The sequence below is a fragment of the Prionailurus viverrinus genome, chromosome E3 (genome assembly GCF_022837055.1).
Source record: "Prionailurus viverrinus isolate Anna chromosome E3, UM_Priviv_1.0, whole genome shotgun sequence".
Taxonomy (NCBI): Eukaryota; Metazoa; Chordata; class Mammalia; order Carnivora; family Felidae; genus Prionailurus; species Prionailurus viverrinus.
Genome location: NC_062576.1, coordinates 27381082 through 27404264, shown reverse-complemented (window position 1 = coordinate 27404264; position 23183 = coordinate 27381082). Strand labels below are relative to the sequence as shown.

The window sequence follows — 23183 nt, the reverse complement described above, 5'->3', positions numbered from 1 at the left end:
CATAAGACTCCAGAAAGGGAAAGCTTCACCACCTGGACCCCAACCCAGATTCAGCGATCCAGGGCTAGATACAACCTCCTCTGACGAGCCATGAGCATGATGGTGTGAGTTATCACAAGGCAAGACTTTCTTATGCACTTCAGGGAAACAGCATTCCCCAATTAACAAAGGCTGCACAGTGACGCTCTTGCTACTCTGCTGTAAAGTTCAAAACGACCGAGGGAAGCACTAGAGTCCAGTGAGGCATTTTATTTGTATGAACGTATTACATCCCTAGAAAAAGAATCCCAGGATTTTCCCTCCTGTGTGTTTTCGTCTTGCTTCTTCATGGTCCATGATGCCAGCTGAGGTTGTCAGTACAATGAAACTATGGAAAGTTAAAAAAAAAAAACAAAAAACAAAAAAACATGTTGGTGAGTTTTTCCTAAAATAGTTCAACATAGAGCCGCTTTGTGGTACAGAAAAAGACCAACATTCATCAGTGCTTAAGACGCCTTCCCTTAATAGGGTGCAGAGACTAAGGCTGCCTATTTGGGCCAGCAAGTGCAAGCATGGGTCCTGGAACCAAAGACCCAAATCCAAAAACCTTAGCTACACAACACACTCCTACAGCCTTGCCCTCAGCTAACACCAAGACACAATGCTATTAAACCTAACTGCAAACAAAAACTGAACTCCCTTAATTTCAAACTGTCACTTTCTGTTATCAGGGAAGGAGACAGTTTAAAGCAATAAAGCATTGACATAAACTTGACTGAGCTGTTTCTGCCACTTACTATATGATCACAGGCAACCTATTGTAGAGACAGTCATCTGGACAATGGAAATCCTACTTGGCCTGGCTACCTCAAGGGTTACTATGGGAATCAAAGTAAACTGTGAGGCATTAAAATTAGCACCATAATTATAATCAGAAATAATTCATGACACTATACATGGAAAACAGTAACCATGAAGTGGGAACAAATCCAACCACATCACCAAACATATGACTGGGGGTGCTTACATTCTTAACCACAAACAGCTAAGCGCTTACAGGATCATGTCAGAGCCTGGAAGTATTTTGCCAGAATCAAATCAGTTGATAATGTAAATGAAGAGAACAATTATCATTTTTACAGATGACAAAACCAAGGCTAGGAGTTATGCAAGGCCTCACAGCTTTAAAGCAGGAAAGCAAGGATTTGAACTCCTTCTCTTTAAAAGGATGAAGAAACTGAGTTTCCCCAGAGGCCTAGGGTTCAGAAGTGATTCTAGCCATAGAACAAGATCACAGTGAACATAATATAAATGAACTATATGTATGGAGTCAAAAGAGCAGATATCAAAGGGAACACACTGTCACTTAGCACATGAAATATGGCAACGCAAGAGAGCTAATCCTTGAGTCGGGACGACTGGGGATGGAGACAATTACTACTCTAACAAAAACAAAAAAACCTCCACTCTAGTGGTCCAAGTGCACCACAGCAATCCTTAGCATTAATTTCTTTCATATGAGGAAAGTCAACTCACCCAAACTGGCGGGATGGGAGCAGATTATTCTGCCATTTTTCTAGATCTTTGAGTTGTACATCAAACCTGGGGCTGATCACTCCACACTGTAAAAGCATAACAGAAAACACCGTTCACATCTCACCAATACCAGAAAAAAATTATTAACACAAATGGAATTTGTATCTAAATAGTCATATAAACCAACCAACTCAGCATTTATTGGGTAACTATTCTGTGCAATCTTTAACATCCACGTCATTTCAAAAATACACTGAATTACAACTATGCCTGGAAAAAGTTATTTAAAAAGTAAACAGAAGAGGCAGAACACAAGGCAATATATGGCAAGATCAGGTCAACTGCGTACATCCCTATTGGCAGGTTGTCCCAAAACAAATAACCAGATTTTAAAGAGATAAGAGACTAAGACTTAGACAAAATTGTACTCAAAAAAATTTTTTTTCACATAGTAAGGCTGAAATGAAGATGTAGGGTCACCAATTCTTCACCTATGCGCTAAAAGTGCAAAATATTAGAACTTAAAAAAATTTCAGACACAAAACTGAAATCTAAGAACTGCTGTTCCACATCAATGAACTACCAGGATACATTTACAATCAACTAATCTAGCAAAATGGGTGGAAGCCAGAAAGAACAGAAAGAAAAACTGACGTTTGTTCCTTACAGTTACCTGCCCTGTTTGCTACTGGGACACAGCAACAATCACCTTCCGGCGTGAGAGCTCGCCAACAGCACTAAACATTTAATCGTTCAATTACATGCAAATCCTAAAACACAAGAAAAGTTCAAACATCCACTAGCAGACTGTTTGTGCTTACTGTAGGCTCATTCAAGATCCCTGACTAGATCAACTGGGTTTGGAAAGTAAAACATGAGGGGATCAAAAATCTCCTTGATTAGAGCTACATATGCCCCCCTCACATCTCTACCCTACAAATCACTAACACTTGTAAATATCAATGCAGAAAGGTTCCTGATATTTATACACCAGAGATGATCATGTGAGAACACTCAGGATTAGTACCATTCAAGTAGAACTCCAGAGGGCTAAGAGAGCTGTGTGCACATCCCACACAGGAGTCCTGCAACTCCAAAATGCCTAACAGGAAGCTAAAGGACACTATGAGGTTAGAACTTACTCAAATTTTTACAACAGTTACACTTCCACAAGCAGATCTGAACCCAAAGAAACTGAAAATGGGCCTCTGAGGCCCAAATGCCCTAAGCCAGGAGACCCACTCAGGTTTTTCTTTTCATCAAGATCTTGTCAGCTACGGTGTCAACTGTCAAGAGCAACCCCACAATGGATAATAGGAATACAGACACAGGAAAAGGGCAAAACAGTTCTTCCTCCAAGCAAGCTGTATCGGTAGACTTGTGAGGCCTCCACTCGACCACACCCAGGCTTCTATTTATTCCAGCAGCAAAATCTCTTTCGGCTAAAAGAATTAAACTTCTCCTAAACCAGACAGATCTTAGGATGTGACCAAAACTGGAATTTCAATCTAGTTTCTAAACACTACCTTACTTCCCAGCCCCATTAAACTTCCACAGTAAGGGTACATCCATCTCTTGCATGAAGGAAACTGAGGCAACGGTGTCCTACAAGGGAGGAAAACTGAAGTTGAGAAAAACTGAAAACTGATGTTTGTTTTGCCCCACCAAGGTTAGAAAGCTAAGGTCAGAAAGCTCAACTGCCACCATTTTTCAAGCTACCACAGAACAAGAATGCCACAAAGGAGTTCCACTTGGGAAATACTGTTCAAACTTATCAAGTTTTATGTATAGTGAATATTCGAGAGGAATTGGGTGCACAGCACTTCTAAGAGGTTTTTGTCTTTGTTCTTTAAACTTCAAGTCATTCTGTGGGACAGTTTTATAATGCACTGTCAACTACATTCTGGAGCCAGCTCTGCCACTGTTGGGCAGTGCGAGATGAGGGTACCTTGGGCCTAAGTCAGCTTCCTAATTCCTAAGAGTAGGAAAACACACCCTCTTCTACTTCAAAAACACTTTGTGAGGGTCTGAGTGACAATGAGTAGTGAATCCAAATTCTATTTTGGCTGGAGTCTATTGGCTAACAACTAGAACAGTCTCAAAATTAACTTGAAAACTCTTCTAATCTCTCATGAAGGCTTCACATTCAGTAGTTTTCATCCAACATTAGGTAGGTATCCACACATGAAGCAAGTTCACTAGACAAGGAAGCAACTTTATAAAACAAATTGTTGGACCAGGGAATAACCTTACCAATCAATTTGGCCCCTGCCACTAACGACTCATTTCTCGACCTGTTTTCCCCTCATCTGTGTTGGACCACAGGATGTCAAGCTCCTTGCAAATCTGAAAGCTAGAAACCTGAACACAAAAAGTAGGGTAGCAATTCAGGGACCCTAACTTGTTAAAGATAACTGCCCCTTAACACATGCAATAAGTTAAGCCACATCAGATCAAATATATCCAACAGGTTATGCTGACAACGCAAAATGAAATGGAGCACAAAACTCAGACACCCATACAGCCCACGCCAGTAAAAATGTAGTTATTAATATTGTTAGAGAACCCAATCCTGTTCAAAAAACACAACATTATCACCAAGAGAGACGAAGAACAAAGTTATTTACAGATAGGATTAGACCTTCCTTCGGCACAAGTTCAAGCCACTGGGTGGGCAGCGCGTACCATCCGATATTGAAACACCAGTACCATCAGGAGTTCAATGCACCCCCACCCTGTGGCATCTCCCTTCAGACAGCCCCCATACTCCACAAACATTAGGTCAACTAACAATTCTAGAGCAAATACAACCTAGAGAAAAAAAAAATCAATCAAAATGTGACATAAAAATTAATGATTTCAATCAATTCTTAATTTTTTTAACCTAACTACGTGGAACAAGCACACCACTAATTCAGTTTTATAAGGCCAATTACAACATGTTTAACACCATGTTTGGAAATTCTTAAAGTTCTTCTATGTGGAAGATAATCAACTCTTACCTTGTTTAACCTGCCTGTGAGGTTCACAACAATTTTCCCAGCTCTGTGATCATCGATGATTTCAAATTCGCCAATGTAACCTACAGAAAAGAAGTTATCAACTTAACAGACCTAAATGCTTATGCTCTAGGATTCCCACTGTTTGCCTACTTTCCTCTCACATCACCTCAAGTGACTGCTTGTTTACATGGTTTAGGAAAAGACCGTTGCTCTGAATCAAAACTTTTCCGGCCGCCAACACCCCCAAAACAACCCACCCTGCAATTCTAACGGGGATTATCTTCCCCTTGCCTCCCATTAAGCTACTCTGTGCCCAAGAAAGACCCGCAACAATTTTCCTTTCCATCCCAAAACTCTTGGAAGAGCTCAGGATACGCTGAACGACCAGTTGCAGCAGCAGCTATTACACAAGAAAGGCCATTTTAGCTCCCAAACTACTAACAGAGCAACAGTCACAAACTTCCTCCTCTTTTCAACAGTCCTAACTTACTCAGCGCTTCCTGAATAGCTTATCTGTCCCAACTACCCCTTCCACAGCCCCACTGCATTGCATGAGTTTCCAAGTATAACCTACACCTAGCTCCCCCATCTTCCCAGTCCTGTCCTGCACAACTAATGTCTACTGAACAGATTCCTTCAGTATCCTTACATGAAAACCTAAAACACACTTACCATGCTTCATCATCACAGTCAGAAATCGCACGATGACTTTGGAGCATGGCCTAATAAGCACCTGGCGTTTGCCTCTCTTTTCAGCATTGTTAATGCTCTTGAGAGCATCTGCCAGGACATTCATGCGCACCATTATGGCTGTTCAGGGAAGGAAAAACAGGGGTTTTACCGGCATTCTCAACATCAAAAGGCTCCCAATTATTCCACTGCAAACACATCCTTTTCCTTCTGCCTCTATCATTAAACTGTCCTATCTCTAAGCAGACAGGTTCCCCCGCGCAGTATCAGCTACGGTCGCTCAGCTATTGAGAACGGGACCTGCGAATCACCAGGCAGGTTTTCCAAACTTTTGAAATCCAACAGCAATTGGACTATTAACACTGCCCTTTAACCAACAAATTCGATGTCAGCCTTGTCCAAAAGATACTTAGCTTTCACTAACACTAACTAAAAACGTCGGTACGTGTGCCACCCAAAGTTGTGCCCCGGCAGCAATCGTACCACAGTGACAAGTAGAACTTTTTACGTGCACCGGACACGACTCTATCCTAACGTGTACGAACTGCCCGATACTCTAATGTGAAAACTGAGGATGGAGCCCAAAGCATGCTTCAAGCTCCAACAGTAGGAATCCAACCTGCTTCCTCAAGTTCCACAAAGTATCAAGTGAAATACCGGAGCCCAGAAGATCTAGGCTAGCTCCCAGCAAACTGCCAGCTCAGGCAGAAGGCAATTTTTCCCTGCTGAGTGGCCTCACCCTCCTAAGCTTACAGCGCGGCTGAAGGAATGGGACGCCAGCTCGGCCCACGTCGGCCACCGTCCCCGATGCTTCCCGCCGCCCGGAGCCAAGGCGCTACCCCAGCCACTAAGGGAGGTCCTGGAGCCGCCGACCACGCTGGGTCTACCGCCTCTCCCGTCGGCCGATTGCTCCGTTCCCGCCAGAGCTGCGGCCTGCGTTTCTCAAACCGGGATCCCCAAAATGCAGAGCGTGGAGCGGACGGGCATGACTCTCCTCTACTCCTGCCCAAACCCTCGCAAGCGCAGCATCCTCCGCCCAAGAAGGCCCTGGCACCATCAGAGAACACCGAAGTTGAGGCTCAGACTGCAGGATGACAGAGATAGCCAACGGATGATGTTAGATCTTTCAGAGAGAAGTACTCACCGGCGCGGAAAGATGGCGGAAAGAGGACGGGAGGGGCGAGCGCACGGAGTTATGGGAAGCGGGCGACCTATCGCGAGACTTTTAAAGGAGGGCCAAAAAAAAAGTATTGCCTGCTGGAAGAAGGCGGGTGAAGGGGCGGAGCCTCTTCAGGGGTGAGAAGCAGAGAATCGATGGAATCGACCTCTCCAGGTGAGGCCGGGGTGGGAAGGATCGAGGTTGACACCTTTCTCGCCCTTACTCTGTAAAAAACTGAAATGAAAATGGCTGAGGTATTTGCTAATTTTTGTTGTAATAACTGTTCACCATTTAGAATAGATTTTTACATTTGTGTATTTACAGTATCTCTGAAAGGAGCCACGCAAATCGATAATTGCCTCTGACGAGGGCCTGAGGAACTGGGATGAAAGACTTGCTTTTCTCTATATACAATTGTGGTTTGTTTTTCCACACCTGTGTATAGATTATTTTTCCTTTTTTTTTTGGAAAAATTTTTTAACATTTATTTATTTTCGAGAGAGACAGAGACAGAGACAGAGAGACAGAGTAAGAGTGGGGGAGGGGCATAGAGAGAGGGAGACACAGAATCCGAAGCAGGTTCCAGGCTCTGAGCTCTCAGCACAGAGCCCGACGCGAGGCCCGAACCCACAAACCGTGAGGTCATGACCTGAGCCGAAGTCAGGCACTCAACCGACTGAGCCATCCAGGTGCCCCTAGATTACTTTTTAAAAGTCAAAAATATATTTTTAAGTTAGTGCTCCCTAATTCTTAGAAATTATTTACTGGAGCTCCAAACGTTTCTTTCTAAAACTTCCAGGATACACAGTTTGGATGAAAGCCACAAACGTTTCAAAAAAAAAAAAAAAAAGTACTCAGGATTCTGAACCAGTAGTTTTTATCAACAGTTCTGCACCCAACAAGAACTAGTTTTGATAAGTCTTCGTATTTTCTCTGAACCTTCCCTAAATAGGTGGCGGGGCGGGGAGGGATAATACCTAACTCTAGAAAGTTATTGCAAAGGTCGGATGAGATAATGGGGCAAAGGGCTTGCACAGTGTCTGGCATGTAGTAAATGCTCAATGTATTTTTTTTTAATGTTTATTTATTTTTGAGAGAGAGAAACAGAGCACTAGTGGCGGAGGGGCAGAGAGAGAGGGAGATTAGAATCCGAAGGCGACTCGAGGCTCGGAGCCGTCAGCACAGAGCCCGATGTGGGGCTCGAACTGGGGAATGGGGAGATCATGACCTAGGCGGAAGCAAGCCGCTTAATGGAGAATGAGCCCCCCAGGTGCCCCACTCAGTGTATAAGTCCCAGTCCCACGTATTTGCAATAGCCTCCTTAGGTCGCTGCTTTCACCCTTGACCTCCCTTTTACTCACCCCTGTTTTTCCCACAGGTAGCCAGAATGACCTCTTTAAAACCTAAATCAGATCACACACTGGCTCCCGTCACCCTCAGCAAAATGCAAATTCCTTACAAAAGCTTACAAGGTCCTCTGTGATGTGCACACCTGCCTTCTGGCCCTGGCACAACAGACCTCATTCCCCACCATTCTTCCCTAGCTTGTTTCTTCAAAGAAACACCGCAAGCATACTCCACCTCAGGGCCTTTGCATTTGCCTTTCCCTCTAACTTGAACATTTTTCCAGTTTGCCAGGAAGCTGGCTTGCTGGCTTTCCCAGACTCTATTCACACACACACACACACACACACACACGCACTCATGGAGCCTTCTCCCCGTTCCTCCTAACTCCATTGCCTGGCTTAAAATTTTCTCCATTGCAATTGGAATATTGGAAGTGTATTTAACTATCTCCATTAAGTTCCAAGAAAGGAGGGATTTGGTCAGTTGTGTTCGCTGCTGTACTCACAGCTCCTAGAAAAATTATCTGGCACACAGTAGGCTCTTGATACATATTTGGTGAATAAATCAGTCTGCCCATGTGTAAAATGGGAATGATGCTCCTAATCACTTGAAGTTGCTATGAGGATAGATGAAATAATCCATATAAAAGAGATTAACACACTATAGGAATGTCACGTGGTGACAGATGGTAACTATACTTACTGTAGTGAGCATTGCATCATGTACAGAATTTTCAGTTCACTATGTTGTACACCTCAAACTAACAACATTGTGTATCAACTACACTTCAGTAAGAAGAATAAACACAAAACCTGACAGAGTGAGCGCTCAATCAACAGTAGTCTCTCAGCCCACCTTGCTCCTAATTCTTCTCAAATCCTAAGTGAACCTTGAGGGGCTCCTGGCTGGCTCAGCCAGTAGAGCATGTGACTCTTGATCTCAGGGTTGGGAGTTTGAGCCCCCTGCTGGCTGTAGACATGACCTAAGTGAACCTTGAGGAAAGCAAAAGTCTCAGTTTGCACAGCTCCAGGATACAGAATTCTCTGGGTATAATTTACATTACAAAAGGACCATTAGCTGTTGTTTTGTTTTGTTTTGTTTTAGTTTGAGAGAGAGTGTGCTCTCTCTGTGGGAGTGGCAGAGAGAGGGAGAATCACCCTGATGCCCCCCCCCCCCAACCCACCAACCGTGAGATCACGACCTGAGCTAAAATCAAGAGTTGAACGCTTAACCGACTGAACCACCCTGGTTTCCCTTAATGAAAATTACTTTGATGAACTGGTTCTCTGTACACTTACATGTCTTGTTTACTAAAAATGTGCAGTTCACCTTAATTGAGGCATTAACAACAGTGGGGAGTTAAGAAACCCACTTTCGGGGCGCCTAGGTGGCTCAGTCGGTTGGGTGTCCAACTTCAGCTCAGGTCATGATCTCACAATCTGAGTTTGAGCCCCAGAGCCTGCTTCGGATTCTGTGTCTCCTGCTCTCTCTGCTCCTTCCCGCTTGCTCTCTGTCTCTCAAAAATGAATAAACGTTAAAAAAAAAAAAAAACAAAACACTTTCCTTCAAGAACCTTCCCATAAACAGAAAAATAGTACCACCACTATCTCCTAATACATTTCACTCATTCATTCAGCAAACATCTAATGAGTGTCTTCTGCGTGCCAGGACTTGTATGAGATGGAGAGAGGACGAAAATACGTTTCTGACCTTAAGAGGTTCAGATCCCAGCAGGGAAAACAAACCTCTAAGTAACAATAGTGAGCAGTGTGCTTTAATGGATGCGGATGAAGTGCTGTGGGAATGCAGAGGTGGCCTGGGAAGTTGAAGATTTCACAGAGGTGCCATTTGACCTGTGTCATGAAGGGTACCAACACTACCAATTCGTGACGACCACTGTGTGCTTCCAGTAAATTAACTCATGGAATCCTCAAAACAAATGCGGTTGTATAATGCCCCTATGAGATCTGTACTTTTACCCTCATTTCACAAATGAGAAAATGAAATTCAATCTGAAATTGACTTTATTTTTTTAATAACGTTTTTATTTATTTATTTATTTTGAAAGAGAGAGAGAGAGCAGAGGAAGGGCAGAGAGGGAGGGAGAGAGCGAGCATCCGAAGCAGGCTCTGCACTGTCAGCACAGAGCCTGATGTGGGGCTCCAACTCACAATCAGTGAGATCACGACCTGGGCCGAAATCAACAGTCGGACGCTTAACAGACTGAGCTACCCAGGCGTCCCCAAATTGACTTAATTTAAAAAATCAAAGCAGGGCGCCTGGGTGGCTCAGTTGGTTGAGCAGAACTCTTGATTTTGGCTCAGGTCATGCTCCCAGGGTTGTGGGATTGAGCCCTGCATTGGGCTCCCTGCTGAGGGTGGAGCCTGCTTGAGATTCTCTGTCTCTCCCTCTGCTCCGTTCTCCCCCTCACCCCCACTTGCACAAACAAATCAATCCACCAACCGATAAATGCCAAAACAAAAAAGTGGTTACTTGTCTAAGCTATTAAATTACTTGATGTGGTTTCAGCCTAGGTCTACCTGATCTCAAAACTTGAAGACCTGTGGGGCAAGATATTCTAGGCTTATAACAGCTCCAAGAACTAGGAAGTAATGGAATCATATAAAGACAGATAGAAACCTCAGAATGCCTGGGCTGAAACTGAGAAATAAGTTGGAGGCATATGGCAACAGGACGAGGGCCATGTGTAAATTGCCTCACAAGCTTGTCATATATGCTGTAGGCAAACTGGAACCTGCTTGCTGAGAGGTCTTTGAAGAGGATCGTGATCTGAGTTGTTAAAATGTTAACACGTGGGGGCGCCTGGGTGGCTCAGTCGGTTAAGTGGCCAACTTTTTGAAAAAAAAAAAGTCAACATGTGGAAGATAAAATACTGGTAAAAATCAACTCTCCTCAACACTCACAAATCCCCTTTTGTCCTGTAAACAGGGCACTTAAAAGTGCCTTTTTTTAGACAGGCACCATGCCCAATGTGGGGCTTGAACTCACAACCCTGAGGTCAAGTCACATGCTCTACCAACTGAGCCAGCCAGGCACACCCCTTAACTCTTCTTCACCCGACCAACTCCAAACAGCCTCCGGTGTCCTGTGAACTCCAGGATGATGGGAACTCCACTGGAGATGGTGTCAAGGCCGGCATCAAAAAAGGACTTTTGCTGGAGCCCGAGCCGGGCCAGGGGTAGCCAAGCTGGCCTGAGAATGAATCACAGCTGGATGGAAGAACACCAGCATTTCAAAACTCAGGTGACCATGGGCAGACCTACCATGACTAAGATTTTCCTTTTCTGGAGATCACCAAACCCACAGAAGGCTCTAAGAAGGAGCCAAACTTTTTGGTGGGGGGTGGGGAGCAATGGTTAGAGGGCTCAGAATTTGATATTGAATCTGTTCCTAAGACCCACTAAGTATAGACAATGAGGCCCACTGATCAAACAATTTAATCCTTTTAAGTAAACTCTATGCCCAATGGGCTCAAACTCACAACCCCAAGATCAAGAGTTGCATGCTGTACTGACTGAGCCAGGCAGGCACTCCTTCCTCAATTAAAAAAAATTTTTTTTTTTTTTTTTTTTTTTACTATATTTTGAGAGAGAGAGAAAGCCAGCGCAGGGAAGGGGAAGGCGCAGAAGCAGGAGAGAGAGCAAATCCTAAGCAGGCTCCACACTCAGAACGGAGCAGGACTCGATCTTACAACCACGAGATCATGACCTCAGCCAAAATCAAGAGTCAGATGCTTAACTGAGCGAGCCACCCAGGTGCCAGTAAAACTTTTCATGATTAGAGTTCAAAGTACAGACAGAAGTCATCCACCAATAAGCGAGTACGTCATGCAACTCTGAGCTGGGTCCTGCAGAAGTAACCATAACAGGCACTTTCTCTCCAGCCTGCACTGCTCCCTGCCTGTTCTTCCAGCATGGCCCTCTCATACTTCATCTTTGGCCACGGCTTTCCGTTGTATCTCCTTTTCCATCTAGCACGGTGCCTCAAGTTTGCTGAATCAATTAATTTACACCTTTTGTTTCATTTTGTTCTTCAAGAGTAGGCATGTAATGATCACTCAGGGTAGTTCAGTAACTGGATTCACACATCCTGTCAACACCTTAATGGCTAAGGTATAAAGAAAGCAAGACACAAGGAGGGATTCCAGCTTTATTGTTCCCCTTTTACACAAAACCAAGTAGAAGAAATAATACAAGATTAAAACTGCAAAAGTAGTTAATTGGTAGAACACATATACACAAAAAAATCCAGACAGCAAGACAGGCTTATCTACAATGGAAAACACATGTAAAAATTAAGGTAGTTTGTAGGTTTCATATGAACATTAAAAAAAAAAAAAAAATCAAACATTATGCTACAATGGTTGCCATTGTTTACAGTAATATTGAAGGGGAGAAAACAACACTTATTTAGGGACAGATATACCACAAGGTCCAGGTTTTACAGCATCAGTGCAATAAATTCACAAAACTATATTACAGCTACTTAATCAGAGTTTAAGAACTGTTCCCAAATGTCACATTTTCAGCCCTCAGAGTTTCAATTCCTACAGTTTTCAACTATTCTAAATTTCTAGCTACCGAGAGGGAGGATGATTCTACACTTTCCAAGGAGTTACAAAATCTCTGTAGACCAGAGGCCACCTATCGTCGCCAAAAGTCTGCTCTCCCCGACAGCCCCTGCATTCTTCACAGAAATAACTAGGGAAAAAGTCAGATGCCAGCATAGTCACCACCTCGTATGCCCAATCTAAGGGGACCAAAGCAGCCCACAATTACCTTCAAATGAGAATCTTGAGGCTTACCTTTAAAAGGCTTAGTCTGGTCTTGAAAAATTAGTAGGGATAAGATTTATTTTCTACTGAAATGAAATCTTGACTACATATAGGAAGACTTCTGTCCTTTATTGGCTGGTGTTGGAGTGAAGGTCATAGACCTGAGTCTTAACCTATTATATACTTAGGTTCAGTCAGCTGGAAAATCTGAAATTAAAAATATGCTAAAAATACTTAACACAAACTTTTAGAAGCCTGCTGTTAAAAAGCCTTTAAGGATCTACTAACTCGAAGTCTCAGAGCAAGGAGAGAAGAGCTCTAAGCCTGTCATACTCCCCATTTGGGAAGAAGGATCAGTGTTTCTTACAAATTGCTAAGTTTTGCACAAGGCAGAAACCAACAGATACTAGGGCATGGAATTGGTTTCATTTGATTCCAGAAGGATCTTCTCCCACAGTACAGAAACAGTGTGAGGAATGAATCTTAATTGGTCTCTTCATCAGAAGCGGGAAACTTGGTCTCTGTATTCATGGAGCCAGACAGTTTAAGCAGACTGTGGAAGCAGACAGTAGAACCAGCTTCCTGTAGCCACAGACCACTACCTTGTATCTAGCTAAAGCGAAGATCAACAGGAACAATTATCCAACGTCACAGTTAAGTATACTAAAAGGTGAAGTTCACCACTACGTATTTTTAAAGGAAGTTGCCTAAAAGTAAGAATTCAATGAACCTGGGTGAGAAAAATCAAAACAAGTCGTACTCACGAATGAACTGTCCACATAAGGCCAAGTGATGAGAATGCATTCAGCTACACTTCACATGAAGACACTATGCATAAAGCCTTACTTGGCAAGGCTGAATTTCTACTAAGGGCAGAAAGAGGGAGAGCAAGGAGCTACTTCTGTAACATTTCAGAATCCAGACAGCATTAAGAGAAACTGTTCCCAAGGACAAGGTGTATGCCATTCATTACACTCAGTAAAGCAGACGCATTATTCATTTTTCTTTTCTTTTTGTTTGAGAAGCTTATTTATCTCCCTTTTGGCCATTCCAATGTACTTCAAAATGATTCCGTGCTGGTTCAACCCAGGAAGCAACAGTAAGAAAGTCACTTAAAAATAAACAAACAGAATTAAGGAGGCATTAATTAACTTCCTACAGGTGATTATATTTTATAGAAGTTAGTCTCCCAGACTATCAGACACTCCATTACTTTCACTGGTATTGATCCCCTGAAACTTCTGTCACACCCCCCTACCTCAGATAATGAACACTGCTTATTTTTACCTCTTCCACACCACTTTCTACCTTGGTTAGTATGTCTTAACTTACTCGAAGACCACAAACTCCCAGAAAGCAAGGCTGTAGGTTTTAATTCTCTTTCTAGATTGGCAGTTCCTCCATCTGTACCTTCCAACTCGACAAGCACACAGATACTACTTTACAAAGTCCCACTCAGACCTCTACTGCCAGAATATGTCTACAGCCCCTCCTCAGAGACTTACCTATCAGGTAGGTGAGCAGCAGGTTGTGGACTTGCTGTCCCACCCACGCAACCGCAGCAAGAGAAACGATCATGGTCATGAAGTACTAACAATGAAAACAACAAGAAGTTATCAACCCCTAGAAACAGACCCAGAAGCCTAACTGTAGGACCCTGTTTCAAAGGTTAGAAAATAATCCAGTACTTGTTACAACTTTTCTTAAAAGACTTCGTATCTAAGGATTATATATATCTTACATATTAGGTTTTATGTATTACATAAAAACCCATAGGAAATTCCATTAGGTCTACTTTATAGAATTTATACACATTCCCTTCTAGAATTACTGTCATTCTATATATAAATTAGTTTAAAATCAATTATACTTTTACAATTAATAATTCACATAGTAACCTCATGTGAAGCTAAGAGGTAAGAGAATAAATGCTTTTTAAGTATTTGTCTTTTACTTTTATATTAGTAAGCATAGAAGAAACATTTTGCTCTGCTAGAGTACAAAGTTAAATGCAAAATACAATTTTAACTTCCAATAATTCAATCTAATTCATACAGATAAACATTTACAAATGTAGTTGGAGGAGTCAAACCAACGAATAATAAATATCAAACTACAACTATTAAAACAAAAAGGCCATCATTAGGCTACAATGAATAAAAATGGACTCGATCTTAAAATTTTGCTCTACTTAAATAAGTCAAAACAAAAAAAGTACCATTTTAGGCTTTTCTTCCTTTAGTGTAAAGAGGCGTTTCCACCAGCCCACAGCTCTGCGTCGAGTTTTTACTAGATTGCTACAAATTTCATGGAATCTTTGCTGTTGCTCAGTGGTCCTACAAAAAAATTTTCCCCTTCACTATAAGCAAATCTTTATAGTAAACAGAAATATCATCCTCTCAAATTTAAAAAGCTATCCCCTAAAGAAAGTCTAAATAAAAAACAATTCACCATTCTCTTATGAACGTGAAAAAGTTTCTGTACTATTAAGACCCCTTGTATAGCACAGGAATGAGTTTTTACATAAAGGCACGTGTAGGGGCGCCTGGGTGGCTCAGTCAGTTGAGCCTCTGACTTCAGCTCATGATCTCCCAGTTTGTGAGTTCGAGCCCCGCGTCGGGCTCTGTGCTGACAGCTTGGAGCCTAGAGCCTACTTCAGATTCTCTGTCTCCCTCTCTATCTCTGCTCCTCCCCTGCTCATGGCCTCTCTCTTTCTCGAAAATAAATAAATGTTAAAAAAAAAAAAAAAAAGACACGTGTATGCACAAAGCCATGGTAATCCCTGGTTCTAAAGCCACGTTTAATTATAGTAACAAAAGACTCAAGGCTACTACGGGCCATGTTATAATCAGTATAAACTAATTTCTCTATTCCTGTATTATTTTTCAGATTCCAATAAATCCTGGGTTGTAGCCCATCAGGGTCTCACTGTTTTGAGGAGGACGTTAAGTTTCTACCCAACAGCTGTATCTGAGCATTCCAGTAGGATGATAACAACTACATTCCAAGCATAATACTGGGCTTCATGCCCACTTGATGCCAAGGTAGCAACCAACAGCTCAAATCCAAATTCTTTATAAATTTAGTCCCAGGGAGGGAAAATAGAAATAAAATAGAGTAAAAATACAAAAAGATCCTCCAAGAAAGCCCTTTTTTGTTTTTTTGAATTATGATTAAAAAAAAAAAAAAAAAAAAAGTTCGCCCTTGTATTGTCTTTGCTACACAGATATGATGGCTGCTGTAGACCCTCACTGGGCAGATATGTACCTTTCTCTCCTCTAGTTCTTGTCCCTGTAAAACTGCAGTGACAGATACAGCAGAAGGGCTCCTGATGAGCCCTGAGACTCCTTGTCAGCAGCTGGACCTTACATGCTGCCCATGGTCAAGGCTGAATTGTGGCTATGAAACAGTGTTCTTCCTTCTCCATTAAGATCAAAAAATAAAATTGTTGTGGACTGAGCCATATACTGATTACCATGAAACGTTCACTGTTTACTTCTGAAAAATTTTCTCCCAGAGTTATGAATTAGCAGATTAGAATGTCATCTGACTAATAAACTCAAGGTCAGAGGATGATGTCCTTTGTTAAGTTGTTACATTACATGGTTACAAACTTGCCCAAAACACAGCAGCAATGCATTGTTACATGTGAAAAACAATTCAAAGGACATTTTCTACCACTAATCCATTCTGCTATAGGGGAAACATCTTTAAATAAACATGCTTAATTATCCCATAACTTAAGCATATCCCCCTAAAATGTCCAAATTTATTCTTAAAGATCCATAAGGCATATTAATTTAAAAAGTCTTAATTTTACAGAATTATAATTTATAAATTATATAATTATAAAAAATATTTTTAATTTATATTTATATATAAAAATTATATAATTTATAAAATTATAAAATAATTTGGTATTATACTTTGTTATTATAATTGAACAAAAAACTAAAGGCACATGTAGACTACTAATCAAATTAAAATAAACAACCAAGGAAGAACAGCAACTAGGACCAAAAAAACAAACAAAAAATCTACTCCATCTAGTTTTGTTATTTTTTGGATCAGAAGGAAGTTAGAATATTTGAATGAATCTGTTCTGAAGCACTTGCTATGCATTTAGCTAACTACCACTACACTGCCTCAGTATCAACCTTAAACACAAGATCAATCTTAAAAGTCAAAATATTTCACAGCACTTAGAACAGTGCCTAACACGTTGAAAAAAAAAAATTAAAAAAAAAAAAAAAAGGGGCGCCTGGGTGGCGCAGTCGGTTAAGCGTCCGACTTCAGCCAGGTCACGATCTCGCGGTCCGGGAGTTCGAGCCCCGCGTCAGGCTCTGGGCTGATGGCTCAGAGCCTGGAGCCTGTTTCCGATTCTGTGTCTCCCTCTCTCTCTGCCCCTCCCCCGTTCATGCTCTGTCTCTCTCTGTCCCAAAAATAAATAAACGTAGAACAGTGCCTAACAGCAGACATTCATTACATAAATGGACAAAAAAAATCTATGTTACTATTTCCGTACTTTCAAAAATAGCTTGAGAAATATACTATCTTAAATATCAAAGAAAATGAATGTAAAATGTAAACAATTTCTACAGAAAGTTCATTATGAGTTCTGCAGTATTTGATAAAACATTACCTCAAAAAATATCACTTTAATAAAAGGTCTATAAAGAAAAAAAAAGCCAAAATAAATGCTAGCCCATAAAGGAACTATGGAACTGTAAATACTGAAAATTCATGATTTATATGCATCACCTAAGAAATTCTTCACGTAAAATCAACAATCCTAACCTCTAGGTATCTGATGATTAGACAATTCTCGCTGCATAGTAATCACAGCCACCAGGTTCAGTAACTTCACAGAAATTAGACTGCCAAGTCATTACGCCACCTACCATTTATTGGAGCCAAAAATTCTAGGAGCCAGAATGGGAACAAGGTAGTCAGCCAAGCACAAAAACATAACAAAACAGGAAACACCAGACAGAACAGATGGATCTAGATAGTAGATAGTCCTGTTTAAAAAATAATAATAATGAAGGTTAGAAAAACACAGTCATTATTATTCCTAGTTGAAGACATTTATTCATTTAATCCTCTGAGTCTTAAAGATGTTATCTGCCCTTTTCCTTCTAAGTTTCTCACAAGTGGTTTTCCGAGAAGCTTCAGAATACATGACATCATAGCTGCAATGGTTAATGTGAATATCAAGAGACAAAAGCTCCCTGGGGCCCTCAATACCTTTTAGGAGTGTAAAGGATCCTAAGACCAAAAAGGGTGAGCGCCACTGATTTTTTTCAACTGCATTAGGTGACCGAGCTTACATAAGTACTATAAATTCTGAAAACTAGAAGAAGTGCTTTAAGAAAAGGCATTCTTGGGGCGCCTGGGTGGCGCAGTCGGTTAAGCCTCCGACTTCAGCCAGGTCACGATCTCGCGGTCCGCGAGTTCGAGCCCCGCGTCAGGCTCTGGGCTGATGGCTGGGAGCCTGGAGCCTGTTTCCGATTCTGTGTCTCCCTCTCTCTCTGCCCCTCCTCCGTTCATGCTCTGTCTCTCTCTGTCCCAAAAATAAATAAACGTTGAAAAAAAAAAAAATTTAAGAAAAGGCATTCTTTACAGATTACACAATACAAAAGACTTAAGGCACTTTCAAAAATGGAGGCCGGGTATTACCTGAGCCCTTATTAATAACAAGTACAATCCATATTAATTTAAGAGCTCACTTACAGAAACACCAAAGAAACCACACCCATGATGGCAGGTGGAAACCAGGCTCTTTCCCATCTGAGGACTTTATCAGCCATCAGCATCACCTCTCCCCATCCTTGAAGCTGCTCTTCCAGACTTGCAGTCTCTGCGGCCTGCAGAGAAGATCAACGTGTAAAGTGATCATTTTACTGCTCTCGGCATCTCTGTGCTTCCTACAGAGGTAAATTATTTTAAGGCACCAAGAATGTAAAACAGCTCTTAACCAAATCATTATCTTAAATCAGTTTCTAAAACACTCTGCCATTTTGGTACCAAAGACAGAAATTAATTACGAGTAAAAAAACAAACAAACCCCACCTATCGTTCAGTGGTCAACTTCCAAGTCCAAGCACTGGGCTCCTCTTTTCACAAAGAATGTGACATAATTCCTATAAAGCCCCTCAAGGTGGGGATAATTAGACCCATTTAACAACTAAAGAAAGTGGGCTCAGAATGGTAACTAGCTTTCTCAAAGTCATGGACTTTGAGTGGCAGCCCTCAAAATATAAAATTAAATCACACTAAGTTCACTCATTTTTCGGGTGGTTAGAACAGATCTGTTGTTTTGTCATTTCACTGATTTATACCCCTACTTCTAAAGCCATTAGGAAAGCCTCTCCCTGAACAGCATTCAATTTTTAAAATAGCTTTGTGTAATGGAATCATTTCGATGCTGGCATCATTTGCACAATTAAGTCAAACTACTTTCACCAAATTACATGAGGCATCTTAAGCTCAATATATCTCAATACACGGAGTGCTTCTTACACTTACCAGGACATCTGGTGAGACTTCAAATTTCTCTGCGAAGTAGGCTTTTAGGATAAGCTAATGTGGTAAAAAGCCCTTAAACTGGTTTTGGTACAGGAAAAATAAATGAAACAAGAAACCCACATGTTCTTATAAATGTTATCACAGGGAAAGATGCAAATGCAGCCTAATCATAATAAACATGCTATCTGTGCCACACTCATCACTTAGGTGACTTTCACATTTCTGACTCTGTATATCCTGCTTAACACAGTTAAACACGGGATTACTATGTGCCACAAACTCGAAGTATTTTATATACTTATGCTTTAATTCATCCTCCCAACAAGCTAAAAGGATGGTATTGTTACACTATCAGATACGCAGAGGTTAAGAGATCTGAATTGAGGAAATGAAAAGGCAAAGGCCTTGTTCTCAAGTTACGCTGCTCTGCTGGAAAGAACAGTTAAGCTCCAGGTCAAGCAGGATCTGTCGTTTCAGTAAGCTGTGTGAATCTGGGCAATTTCTTTGTGCTTCCATCAATCCTCTTAAATGGAACCTGGCTGGGGCTAACTATGCCAACTATTGAGAAGTGTGTGCGTTTAAAGGAGTAGGTCATGCATTTCTAAAAACCAACGCAAGATGAAAATCGTGCACAATCAAAACTGCTCTGCAAAGTCATTTAATTAGTTAGCATCTGGGCTCTTGGAAAAATCAATCGTCAAACACTAAATTCTTTGGTTCCTCTATTCATTGTGGTTGTGGTGTGTGTCCGGTCTTTCCTTGGGGAAAAGCAACGGAGACAAAGCAAGGATTTCTCCCGTGTTTTGTTTGTTTGTTTTTGCCAGATCATGCCGTGAAATTTGTAGTGAGGTCGACTCTGTCCGCCTGTGATAACGTCAATGCAGTTCCTTCGGACCCCTGCTTATTCTAAGGTCGTCCTGTGACACACCCCCCCCCCCCCCCCCTTTACAAACTCCAGACGAAAGCCAGGTCCTCCCACTATCCACCTTGCTGGTCTCCTAGTCCCGGTTCCCCGCGGTGAGCTCAGAGCCTCCTTGCGGTTTAAGCGGTGCCAGCTCTAATAAATTCTCGCCAGCAGCCCCTTGACCCTCCACCCCTGCCCAAGTATTGGAGGGGTGGGGGGCGTTGAAAAGAACGAAACCCAGATACGACTGGGGACCTGGGACTGAGAAGCGCTCGACAGGCCACTCGCGGCCCTCTGTCCCAGGCTGCACCCCAGGCTTATCAAAGCCCTCCTACTCCCACTTCCTCTTCATCCCCTATTCGCGGTGATCACTCGCGGTGCCTGATCACGCGCCCTCCTCCCCCCGTCGCGTACCCTCCCCGGGATGTTAGGGGTCGATACATCTAGCGACCGCCACGCTGGAGCTACCTAAGAGGCCCAAGGGGCAGGCGTCGTCTTCTGCGCCCGGGAACCGGGAGAGGAGGGCGGGGCCCGCTACAGGGCATAGGAACGAGGCCGCAGCACCGCCTGGCGAAGCCAACCGATGTCCGGAGGCCCTACTCGGCTCCCCCTCGACTCACCAGCAGGTTGGTGCTGCGATTGTCTCCCTCCGCCATCGTCCCTGAGGCGCTGCCTTAGCGAACACAGCCCACTCTCCCAACGAGTCTTCCGCAGAGCCCTGCACGGCGACCCCAACGCGAGGGTACGCCCCGCAGGCCACTTATATAGGCCAGCCGCCTTTCCCGACAGTCCCCGCAAGGCCCGCTCCTCATTGGGTGGATTCAACTCAAGTTTAAGGGTAGCCGGACCAACCGCTGCTCAGCGCATGGCTTGAAATCGAGGTCAAAGGACACCGAGGCGGCGCAGGGCCGAGGGGGCGGGGACAAGGAATGACCAACCAGCGCCCAGGAGCCGCATGACGCCCCGCCCAGGCCTTTGGGTAGCGGTTGAACTGCCGCATCCTCCTACTCGGTCTGTCAGCGGACGGAGCGGGTGTGGCCGCCGTGGTCGCTCTCGGACCCCCTCCTACTGGAGTTCAAAGCAGCTAAGGGGCCTTGCTGGAATTTTAGTCCTTGGAGAAGTTGGACTTGCATTATCAGGCGGGGGGCGGAGGCGGGCGCGTGACACTAACCTCGCTGTGATTTCGAGGCCCGGTGCCCGTCGCCCTCGCTGTGGCCCTGCACGGCCCTGTCTTCTAATCCCTGCTTTGGCCGCCCTACCCAGGCGCCTGAGTCTCGGAGACTCGTGCCCGCCCCAGGAGATTTTGAGCACAAGTAAAAGAGCTGTTTATGTAAATTTGTAGCAGTTTTTCCCATCAGTTAAGAGTAAGGCCTGTAGCTTGATGGAGGAAGGACGAGGGGAGGGGGCGGATTCTGGGTTTAGTTCTCAAACTTGTGAAAAATGCACCAAGTTACGAAGTTGGCTTACTGGGTCTTCAGGAAAATCGTTTGTGGGGCAGGGCGTTTCAGTTACTTAGGGAACCAGGAACAACTCCTCCATCAAGGGTCATGCAAAGGAAAGATGTTAAATAAAACCTCTGCTAAGCAGTGGAATTCATAAGCAATTTAAGAACTAGATGAACTACTAGATAGATACACTACTTACTAGATGAATAACTTCCACCTCTTTTCTCTGCAGGATTGCAAAATGCATTAAGTGCTTGATTTTTTATTAATAGGAACAAAACCATGCCAGATGTGGACCTGGTCAGATAGGTTTCAGGAAACTTTACCGTGGCTTCTAACTTACAACCTTTTATCCTTTTATAATCACCTGTATTATGCCACAAGTTTAAATTTATTTTAAAAGTATTACTTAAATAACTACCAGGTTCCTAAGAGTTCAGGGAAGGCATAAAGAGATGTGAGAGAACAAGCCAGTGGGGAAAGGAGCATTGTGAATTTCATGGAAGGGTGTGAATTACCACAAATCTTTGGGGCGGGAGAGGTGGGGGGAGAAGCATCTGGATGAGGTATAAATACTTGGGGGGAAGTAACCCTTTACAAAGGAAGGGGGACTCTTAAATATAAGTGCCACTTTGCGGAATGTTGGAGTGGGGATCAGTTTTGTGGGTAAGATGAAGCTGGCTGATAGAGATCCCATTTGGGGAGATTTTAAGCTATTAAGTTTGAGGAGCAGGCCCTTGCCTACCTCTTCAAAAGGACATTAAAAGGTCCCTATCAGCAGCCACATAATTAGTGAACATATTTAGCACTGCATGCAAAAATCTTGATCTAGACACGGTAACATCCGCATCCAAAGGAGAAGCCACAGAATTATTATGCTTTAAAAATGACATTTCTACTCTGGGAAATCAGCCTCTGCTACAAAATGCGTCTGATTCAGCCAAGTTCCCTATGTACAACTTCAACACCAGCTTGCGAAATTGAGGTAGGTGAAAAAAACGGAAGCAACTCCAACAGCACAGGTTGCCCCAGTCCCCAGTTACTTTTGTTACTCAAGGAATGAGGTCCCAGACCTATTGGCAACTTCACAGCACAGAAGCCCTGCTGTAAGGTCTTTCTGTAAACTTCCAATTGGTCTAATCATTAAAAAACACCCTCAAGGGCTTTCTTTTGCTCTTTGTTTTTATACAACAAAAATAGGATGTGATCTTTTATACAACAAAAATAGGATGTGCCCAATGATGACACGGTTCACATAAATCCTCTTAAAATGAACTGGCAAGAACAAAATGCAATCTCATTTCCAGATATTAAAACAAGCCAGACATTTTCATTCTATGAGCTTTCATACCCCAGGGAATATACATATTAAAAATGTGCTACAGTTTTGTTTTTAAATACTGACAAGCTGATTAAATTATACCTTGATACTAGAACTTACCCACAGAAGTAAAATTTTAGCTGCTGCTCAAAAATAGACTTTGACGATTAAAAAATTACTTTGAGGTCCACCCACCTGGCTCAGGTAGAGAATGTGACTCTTGACCTCAGGGTTAAATTCAAGCCCCACGCTGGGTATAGAGATTACTTAAAAACAAAATCTTAAAAAAACAAAAACAAAACCTCTAACCATACTGAAAAAGTAAGCTTTCTGAAACTTACTTTAACCAATAAATCCAGAGCTTAAATGCTATGTCTTTAAGACTTTATTTTCTGAAAAACAGGTATCTCATACAATCTTTGCTGTGTTAATGCAAATATGCACAAAGTAGGCATGTATTTTTGTTTTCCAAAAGAT

At 42.6% G+C, this 23183-nt stretch overlaps 2 protein-coding genes across 3 annotated transcripts; both read right to left on the bottom strand.

Moving 5' to 3' along the window:
* Positions 1–229: 229 nt before the first annotated feature.
* On the bottom strand, positions 230–22979 carry RPS15A (ribosomal protein S15a). Of its 2 annotated transcripts, XM_047838349.1 has the most exons (6): positions 22974–22979; positions 9315–9323; positions 5190–5327; positions 4518–4597; positions 1516–1601; positions 230–367 (listed from the first exon to the last, which is right to left on the bottom strand). In XM_047838349.1, exons 3-6 carry the CDS (start codon positions 5320–5322, stop codon positions 274–276), a joined length of 393 nt encoding a protein of 130 aa, XP_047694305.1. In that variant the 5' UTR covers positions 5323–5327; positions 9315–9323; positions 22974–22979; the 3' UTR covers positions 230–273. The 2 variants fall into 2 exon arrangements, with proteins under 2 accessions (XP_047694305.1, XP_047694304.1); XM_047838348.1 differs by lacking the exons at positions 9315–9323; positions 22974–22979 and adding an exon at positions 6352–6429.
* Positions 11870–20729, bottom strand: ARL6IP1 (ADP ribosylation factor like GTPase 6 interacting protein 1). The gene is made up of 6 exons (XM_047838347.1): positions 20561–20729; positions 18242–18375; positions 17410–17529; positions 14727–14844; positions 14014–14098; positions 11870–13619 (listed from the first exon to the last, which is right to left on the bottom strand). The coding sequence occupies exons 1-6, from the start codon at positions 20594–20596 to the stop codon at positions 13501–13503; spliced, it is 612 nt and encodes a 203-aa protein (XP_047694303.1). The 5' UTR covers positions 20597–20729; the 3' UTR covers positions 11870–13500.
* Positions 22980–23183: the final 204 nt, after the last annotated feature.

Coding starts and splice junctions, on each gene's coding strand:
- ARL6IP1 (XM_047838347.1), bottom strand. CDS start 20,596: ATGGCGGAGGGAGACAATCGCAGCACCAACCTGCTG. Junction 17,530..18,241: donor GTGGTTTCTTTGGTGTTTCT/GTAAGTGAGCTC, acceptor TTTTTTAAACAG/GACTATCTACTATCTAGATC. Junction 14,845..17,409: donor ATTTTTGGCTCCAATAAATG/GTAGGTGGCGTA, acceptor ATTTTTTTGTAG/GACCACTGAGCAACAGCAAA.
- RPS15A (XM_047838349.1), bottom strand. CDS start 5,322: ATGGTGCGCATGAATGTCCTGGCAGATGCTCTCAAGAGCATTAACAAT. Junction 4,598..5,189: donor GACTGTGATGATGAAGCATG/GTAAGTGTGTTT, acceptor TCTTTTCTGTAG/GTTACATTGGCGAATTTGAA. Junction 1,602..4,517: donor TCACAGGCAGGTTAAACAAG/GTAAGAGTTGAT, acceptor ATGCTTTTACAG/TGTGGAGTGATCAGCCCCAG.